The sequence below is a fragment of the Cariama cristata genome, unplaced genomic scaffold (assembly GCF_000690535.1).
Source record: "Cariama cristata isolate BGI_N322 unplaced genomic scaffold, ASM69053v1 scaffold29537, whole genome shotgun sequence".
In the NCBI taxonomy this organism is placed as follows: Eukaryota; Metazoa; Chordata; class Aves; order Cariamiformes; family Cariamidae; genus Cariama; species Cariama cristata.
This window is the reverse complement of record NW_009625425.1, coordinates 32,508-41,616: the sequence shown is the minus strand read 5'-3', so window position 1 is coordinate 41,616 and position 9,109 is coordinate 32,508. Positions and strand designations below refer to the sequence as shown.

The window sequence follows — 9,109 nt, the reverse complement described above, 5'->3', positions numbered from 1 at the left end:
AAGAAGGAGCAAGAGAAGAGGAAGAAGAAGAACAGAAAGAAAAAGGAGTATCTGAACGAAGACGTTAACGGGTTTGCGGCACACCTGAAGCGGAGCTCCCGGAGTGGCGAGGCGGCTGAAGCAGACAGCGCTGAGCTGGAGGAGGTAGCGGTAGCCTTGAAGAAGGACAAGCGGCGGGAGGATAGGAGGGTGAAGAGGCAAGAAAAGAAAAAAAATGCCATGGTGAGTTTCACCTTGAATCGTGGGTGTTTGCCTGTCTGTGGCGGCTTGTTAAAAACTTGGGAAACGTTTTGTGGAAAGCGCAGTTTTCTTGCTCTCTGCTGATACTGCCAGGAGGTGGTTCAGTGAGGAGGCCGAGTGCCTTACCTGCTAGAAGCATAGCGTGTGCAAAGTGACATTTCAAGTTAATAAACTGAACTTAAGTATCTCAACTTTGAAATAAACAAGAAATTTCAACTTAAGTCTTAGCCTTTAGCATGGCTCTTCCAGTTCAATACTGTTCTTGCTACCCTTTAATGAATTCCCAGCCCCTCTTGTCTTCTGGGTGAAACTAGTTCGGTGCATTTCTGTATGTAATTCATCACTAAAATGTTCCTGCTGGTTTGGGCCCTCTTTCTGCAGTGACTTCCGCTTGAGAGCTGGAGTGAGGTCTCCACCAGACTCTAATAGAGACTGTGTAAAAGCAGTTACCTCACCACAAATTTATGCTGAATGTAATCTGGGAACATAGTAAAGAGAGTTACTACTAATTAATCTGAGATACCAAAGTTCTTCATGAATAAATTACAGAACTGGTGCAACATTGCTTAAATTTACCTAAGCATTTTCTGCAGTAGTACTTAAAGAGCTTTGGGGACGGCGTTGTAGTCAAAATTGAGTATCGGCATTTATCTGGGGCACTCAGTTGTCAATGAGTGAATGCCCTGTACAATGTGGTGATGGTAAAAAGAGAAAAATACCCATAATAATGTGATTTAATGGCATAGACCACTGACAAGTTATTTTGTGACAGGGTACAGTGCCTCTTTTGTCTAGCTGAGAGAGAAAATCCCTTAAGGATGAAATCCCTTGGTACGTTTGTTTTCTAAAAAGCCGGAAGGCCTTATTAGACTGGGATTTTCAGATCTTTGCCATTCACAGAATCTTGTTTTTATGTTAGAGTAACCTTAAATCTCAACACTAGAGGTATGTATCTGATAATACCCTCAAAGTTTCAGCCAAGAGAAATAGTGGCCTATTAAAAGTCTGCTGGCTATAGGTGCTAATCAGATAATAGGAGCAAGTGAATTCTTTAGTAATGTCACCTCTAAGTGCTGTGTTTTGCTGTGTTAACTGTCTGTGAAAATGCCTGTAACAATTTTTATTTTCAAAGGTGTGTTTCCACTGTAGAGAACCTGGCCATGGTGTTGCTGATTGTCCTGCAGTACTTGAAAGTCAGGATATGGGGACAGGAATCTGTTACCGGTGCGGATCCACGGAACACGACATCAGCAAATGCAAAGCAAAAATAGATCCAGCGGTTGGTATGTTTCAGAAATTTGTATTTTTTGAGATACTTTGGTCTGAGTTTTCTGACTACTGAAGTATAAGCTTTGTGTTTTAGTAATTTAACTGTTCTGAGGAGATAGGTTAATATGTTTAAAGGAATACAGTATTATAACAATGAACCTAACAGTGTAAGAGACAGTATAGTGTTGATAGTATATAATAGTGTAGTAGAATATTGTCATTACAGTATGGTCACAGTTATCTGTGAATTTACAAAGTTTTCGATGTGGACCATAAACTGTATGGGATTTTGCAGGGATATTTCCATATGCGAAATGTTTCATCTGTGGTGAGATGGGGCATCTGTCAAGGTCATGTCCAGATAATCCCAAAGGATTGTATGCCGAAGGTGAGTGTACTAATTTACTAAAGCAAAACTACATTTTTCATACTTACCCGATATGGAACAAAGTAGCATTGCAAGTGAATGAGAATCTGACTAGAAGGAATTTCCGCATGTCTTTTACTTTTGGTAAAAGCAGATTAATTGTGGGGAATTCAGTGTTAATATTGATTGCCTAGAGATTTCTGTTTTAATTCACAGACTCACAGAATTGATTTGGTTGGAAGAGACCTCTAGGATCATTGAGTCCAACCTTAGCCCTAACACCACCATGTCAGCTAGACTATGGCACTAAGTGCCACGTCCAGTCTTTTCTTAGACACCTCCAGGGATGGTGACTCCACCACCTCCCTGGGCGGCCCATTCCAATGCCTAACAACCCTTTTTGTGAAGAAATGCCTTCTGATTTCTAGCCTGAACTTCCCCTGGCGCAGTTTCAGACTATGCCCTCTTGTTCTGTCACCACTTGCCTGGAAGAAGAGGCCGACCCCCACTTTGCTACAACCTCCTTTCAGGTCATTGTAGAGAGTGGTAAGGTCTCCCCTCAGCCTCCTCTTCTCCAGGCTAAACAACTGCAGCTCCCTCAGCCGCTCCCCATCAGACTTGTGCTCCAGACCCTTCACATCCTTCGTTGCCCTTCTCTGGACTCGCTCCAGCACATCAAGGTCTTGAAGTGCAGGGCCCAGAACTGAACACAGCACTCGAGGTGTGGCCTCACCAGCGCTGAGTACAGGGGGATGGTCGCTTCCCTGGTCCTGCTGGCCACACTGTTCTTGATACAAGCCTGGATGCCCTTGGCCTTCTTGGCTACCTGGGCACATTGTTGGCTTGTGTTCAGCTGGCTGTCAACCAGCACCCCCAGGTCTTTTTCCGCTTGACCACTTTCTAACCACTCTTCCCCCAGCCAGTAAGCTTAGTGTTAAACAAGATGAGATGCAAGGTATGAGAACTTGCATGTACTTGCACTGTCAAGAGGCACACAGAGAAACAAAATCATAATAGGATGTATGTATATAGTCAGTGTCTATTTAAATGTACATATACCAAAGTATGTGGTAAAAACATCCTCTCATACTATAGCTTAAGACTTTGGGAGGTGTTCATGCAAAACAAGGGCTCTCACTAGAAAGAGGACATCTTCAGTTTAAGTGACTTTAATGAGAAATATCATCTAAGTTTGAAGATTTCACTCACATTCTGCCCTGCCTGATTTCTCTCTTGGCACTAACAAATAGCATTCTGTCTCACAGTGTCTCCCAGTACAAACCTGAGGTCTGGCAAACTCAAAAGGGTGATCTTGCAGCACAGTTAAATTGGAAGAAAAGTCGCTTTACTTTCAGTGTTTTTTGATTACAAGTGGAACTTAGATTTCATATCTCAGTACCTGCAGTTGGATTACCTGCCTCTCAGGAGCTCTTGTTAATTTGAAAAGTTCCTTTGAGTATGAATTTCAGCAGAACTCAGCTTGTTTCTCAAAGAGAGAGCTTCCAACAAATCAGAAATATTCAGTATGTGGTGACTTGAATTTGTAATATGTGATGCCCTACAGAGCAATGCGATTACGAAACAGCTTTGTCTGTCCATCGGAGACACAGACACAGAGGAAGCTGTGTTTGCAGGCTTCTAAAGCTGGGTGCGTATCTGGTCCATGATATGTTGTTGTGCCAAGGAGTGCATACCTGTTCATAGAGACATCTCCTTATCTTATAGGTTGTCAGTACAGATATGTAGAATGAGATTTTTCAAGATACATGTAAGAGCAAAACAGCATAGGAGGGTTGTGTTGTTTTGTGTTTGTTTGGGTTTGGTTGGTTGGTTGTTGTTTTTTGGTTTTTTTCTCCCAAGAGGAGTAACAACTTTCTCTCTTAACAGGTGGTGGCTGCAGACTTTGTGGCTCTGTGGAGCACTTCAGAAAAGACTGTCCGGAAAAACAGAGTGCAGGTGAGATGCAGGGGGAGCGTACAGAGTGGAGTTTGAGTGCACAGTTGAGTCATGTTTATTTACTGGTTTGCCTGATTTTGGTCAGGAAAAAAGTGTTTGAGAAGAGAACTTGCAAATGGCAAAGGTGACTTTCCTTTGGGAATGAGTGCTTATATCAAGGGGTATGTGTAAGTTGCAATGCAAAACTTGAACTTTCCATTAAAAAAAAAATCTAGCTTGTTGGTTTATGAAGATAATATGAGAAAATGTGTATTTGTTGGCCAGTATTTATACTGCTATTTGCAACTTAGCAGCTGTAGAATGAAACTGGTTTCTTCTTTTGATGATTTCTTTGTGAAATGGTGGAACTGAATATAATGTCAGTTGCGGGAGGGGTGGTACTGGCAGCTTGTAAAAGCTGTGTGTGCAGGCAAGTGTTCAGGATAGCAGAGAAGGAAGAGACAGGATGTCTGTCCAGCTGGGTTCACCAGATAAAAAGCTGCTTGGTTACATGTTCTTTGGTTGCCCATGTGGGTGGAAAAATTACGTTATATACAAAAAACCCTGTGCTAAGGAAGGCATAAGCATCAAACAGGGGTTTGGAGAATGTTTCTGTTACTGAAGCAATGACACATTTGTGCATTTTTCTACTTCATTTGTATGGCTTGTAGAACTTCTGGGTTAATAATATGCCTCTTTTGTGGAATTTATGTAAGAAATATTTATGGAGGCAATAGAGGCCTATACTTTGGTCATTTTCTGTATCTGATCTTATATATATGATATTGTTGTATCCGAAACCATATGTAACATTCTAGACGTATGCCACTTTGCTAGTTTAGAACAAGTGAGATTGAGTCTTAACTGATATGACAGAAGTTTCTGGTAGAAAAAGACTCTAAAATTTCCCCAAACTCATCAGCCATAGCAGATGGTTGGGCAGTGCCCACTCAGATGACTACTGAGTTGAAAGCCTGTAACGTAGACCTTGTTGGATTTCTGCACACCACATTTATGGCAAACTGCCGTTGTGTGAGTAACACTTTTAGTAAACCAAAAACCTGTACAGATGCAGTAGGAGAAAAGAAACATTTGTAGGGAACGGCATTGCTCAAAGCTGGACTAGCTGTTACCAGGAAATGGTAGTCTTCTGTTGTTAGTGCAGTCCAGTGCAAGTCTTCCTGCTTTCTGGCAGCAGGGCTCTAAATTATTTCTGAAGCGGAACTGGAATTTTTTTCTAACTTTTTTTTGAGAAGTTTTGTGTCCATAATGAAGACTGACAATTGCTGTTTAATTTCCCAGGTGACATCTTAGCTTTATGCTGATGTTCCAAAACTAGTATTGGTGGTTAAAAATAGTTGAATTAATTGCAACTGTGTCAACATTGGTAAGAATTGTAATATTCTTTGAAATCAATTTGCATCATGCAAAATACTTGTAGTCTGCAGGAAGATAGCTGATAGTTGGCAAAGAAGTTTAGGCACCACAGCTTAAAATTTCTTCAGGTGGAGTTATTTGGCCTGCTTTAATATACAGAAGTTAATCCGAGTAAACATTGATTTATCTGTGTGATTTTCTTGGTATGATTTGCTATGTTGCTCTCAAAATTAGATTGTCATTCAGAAAAGAAATACCAGCTGGTTAACAGTGTTTTCTCTAGGGAAGGGGTGTGAATTGGTCTAAATAGTGTTTAAACAGCAAAAGGATGGTGTTGATTATATGCAGGGATGTGAATTGAGAAATGTAAATATTTCTCTGTTGTGCCTCCCCAGGCTTAGTTTTTTCATCTGTATGGTAGAGAAGGTTTTTCCTTTATATGCAGAGATGCTTGATATTTTCTGAAATATTCATCGTAAGAGTTGTTTGGACTTACATGAGAGCTAATGTATTGTCTGCATACGCGCTGAATGTTTCTTTGGACAGTCAAATAAGAAAAAACATGTAGTAATGATTCCTGAACTTTGACAACCTGTGTGTGGGAAGAAAGGGAGTTTACAAAACACAATTTTAAAATAAAAAGTAAGTTGTGTAAGGAGAGTTGGCTTCAGAGCTAGAACTAAATGGGCAAGGCTTTGCTGAATTAATGACAGGCCCTTGCAGGCCAAATCTTCCTCAAATGCAGAAGTTAGGTATGATGGTAATGCTTAGCCTTCCTGTAATCTATTCTGTCTCACTCTGCAGATCACATTACAGTTGGGCGATGGGCCACTGGAATGAGCGCAGATTACGAAGAAATCACAGAAACACCAAAGCTGCAAAAACCAAAACTGAAAGTACCTAAAGTTGTTACTTTTTGAAGGCCTCTTGGCTCTAAACTGCAGTTAGCCTGCACTGCTTCACTCCAGAGTAGTGACTACACCGAGTGGATTGCTGGTTCTAGAAAATCAAGCAGAATGCTACTGTTAAATTATTTTTCTTTGTCCCCCCTGATTTTTCCAGTTTGCCTCCCAGACTCACCTAGCTTACTGAAAAGCTGTGAACAACAGAAATACAGCAAGTGGGTATTTTATTCTTATACATCTCTGCCAAAATACAGCATTCCCTCTGGTTCACGTTTCCTCTCGCTTCCAGCTCTCTGAAGAGGGAAATTGGCTTCTTCTCATAGCAGGGATTTGGTTGCAGTAACTAAACAGGGTGTGTGCATTTTATCATGGGGGTTTATGACCACTGGTTTTCAGTGGTCAGTATTGTTACCTTAAGAGCGCTGCTTTTACTTACCAGAGGTGAACACAGTCATGCTGAGCTTACTAAGAGTATTTCTGTATTTCTTTGAAAGGGATTGTGGGTATTTTCTAAAAAGTATTTTTGAGTTCTGGTTTGGTTTTGTCATCTCTTAGAAAGAATTGATTTCTTGCTCTTTATATGCCAGCTTGGGCAGTCTTGTGGCGAAGTTATCAGGTAAACAGCCTGTAGAGCTTGGAGGTGCGATTACCGCTACTCATGGTAGGTCAGGTGAAATTATGTACATGCATTAATCTGGTCATTTATGCATATTGGGTTGTTTATTTGTTGACTAATAGGAACAGAATCATGCCCTTCCTCTGATACCTATGGTAAAATACACCTGAAAAGAGTTGGAGAGCAAGTGAGCAGCTTGCTTAGTTTCTTTTTTGTCAAGGAAAAGTGCTCAGAAGTCTCTAGTGTTTCTAGCCCTTGGTGAGCTGGGAGTAAACTTTGCTCTGTAATACTCATGCCTGCTTAATGGCAGATCTGTTTATGGCAGACTTAGAAAAACTGATACATATTAAAAAAGTTACAAAACCAACTCAAAACAGAGTTTCTGCAATGGCTCTCCAAATACTGTAGTAACTCAGCCTATGCAGCCAGTAATGGTTGGCTTTCCATTTGCGTCTGATCATCTCGCCTAAGATGAACGAGGAAGCATGATGTTACTGGAGAAGTGCGCCTTGAGATCATCTGACACGTGGTGCTTCAGAATGAACTGATGTCTTGACAGAGTTCAGGGCAGCGTGGGCAGGTGCTGTGCAGGGTCTCCGCGCAGCGCTTTGCTGTGCGGCATAGGCACAGACCTGTGCACAGCATCAGGCTTCTCGGTCCTTTACTGCAGCTGTAGTTGCCATTGGACAAATTCAGTACTTCAGTGTCGCAGAAATCTTAAACATGCCTTCTAAAAACCTCAGCTTGTGTCATACAGTTATAAGCAACAGTCCTTGAGGGAAAGCTACACAGGGATAAAGCTGTGGCTTCTAACAAATTAATTTACCCTTTCACTAGAAGTGTCCCAATGGTCCATACATTGGCTTGGTGAGAACACGGAACACCAGATAGCAAGCTTGAGCTCAGGACTGGGTTTTGAGGTGCTTAGGACCAGCCACTGAAACAATAGGTTTGAAATGTGCTTTTCCTTACAGCAAAAAAAAAAAAGGAGTTTAATTGTGTGGATATATTTTATATTTGTACATGTTAATTATTTGTAATAAAATGCTGCTAAAGAATGCAACGGTTAGAACTCCTATTCTAGCCTTTCTGGTTTTGTTCTGGATACAAAGGCACATTAAGTTGACTAAGATAGGACATGTATATTCAGTTTATAATAGTCAGAGCACACATCACACATTTAAGTGGGGAAGAAGAGTAGATGTAGATGAAATCAACTATTAATTACAGAGTTTTAATTAATTATTGGATTAAAATTCAAAGCAGTATCACTTTAATGTGGACATTTTGCTAGAGACATTTACCCCAGCTTAAAAAGTGTTTCCCTTTCTATATAAATACATTATTGAAAAAGCATATTTTTAGATAATTTCCTGTCTTTAACACATTGTTTTACCTATAGGAACTTGAAGCCATCCACCTTGACTTTCCTAGTGGTACCAATACTTCCCCGATAAGGGGTTGGTGCAGATGGTGTGGTGTGCAAGTTGTGGTTTCAGAGTGCAGCCACTCTCCCCGAGGAAATGGCTGCTGCAGGTCTGTGGGTCTCAGTAACATGTCGTCACCCAGTTGTGCTACTGTAATCTGAGGCAGAAGTGTCCCTTTGACAGACTCTGAAGTTACATGGTGTACAGCGTACAAGATGGAGGAAAATCCACTGTTCCTTTCCCATAGCTGATCACTGTCACTTCTACTTGGCAAAAGGGACTGCTAAAACCAGGATGACTGAGAGGGCAGCTGTGGCAAAAGAAACCCCACATGAAACGGTGGATTAACGTTTGTTCTCAAAATGGTGGAGCACGAGCACGGCATGCTAGTGTCCAGCGTGCCCACCTTCTGAGCCCAGCCTTGGGCTGGGTTTATTGCCGTGGTGCAGTCCTCCTTGTAGTGCTCTGCTAGTGAGCCTAACAAGCATCGCTGGATAAGACAACCTTGAGTTTCATACCTGTTGCTTTGATCCGTCTTGCTCTGTAACACTTGGGCTCTTGTGCCTGACTACTGCTCTGTTGTCCTCTGAGAAGAAATAATGGACTCCTTCAGACTTGAAAAATCACAGGGTATTGTCTCTGTGAGCACTTCAGTACAAAGGCAGCAGCTGTTCTCAGGTAACTACACATGTGCTTGCATAGTGCTGCTAGGACGTACACCTCCCTCTTGTCCTCTGCTTCAGTGACTGCCAAGGAAGATGAGGCACTGAAATGCTCGCACTACACTCTAAAACAGCTGCACAGGTTAGCTATCTTAGTAACTGTTGGGCAAAGCTACTTGTTAAATGCACCCACTAATCTCTCAGATGATTTCACAAAGGTATGTGTAGTTGAGGAAAGCTATTTGCAAAGCGGCTGTGAAAGGTGCCGCATGTAAAGATGTGTCATACCCACAAATAAATTTAAAAGTTAG

At 41.5% G+C, this 9,109-nt stretch overlaps 1 protein-coding gene across 1 annotated transcript; it reads left to right on the top strand.

Moving 5' to 3' along the window:
- Window positions 1–3: 3 nt before the first annotated feature.
- Window positions 4–6,108, top strand: ZCCHC9 (zinc finger, CCHC domain containing 9; the record flags this gene model as incomplete). The annotated part of the gene is made up of 5 exons (XM_009703619.1): window positions 4–222; window positions 1,373–1,523; window positions 1,805–1,897; window positions 3,764–3,832; window positions 5,993–6,108. Coding segments are annotated over 5 exons (648 nt in total), but the record flags the coding sequence as incomplete, so codon positions are not given.
- Between the last annotated feature and the right edge of the window lie 3,001 nt (window positions 6,109–9,109).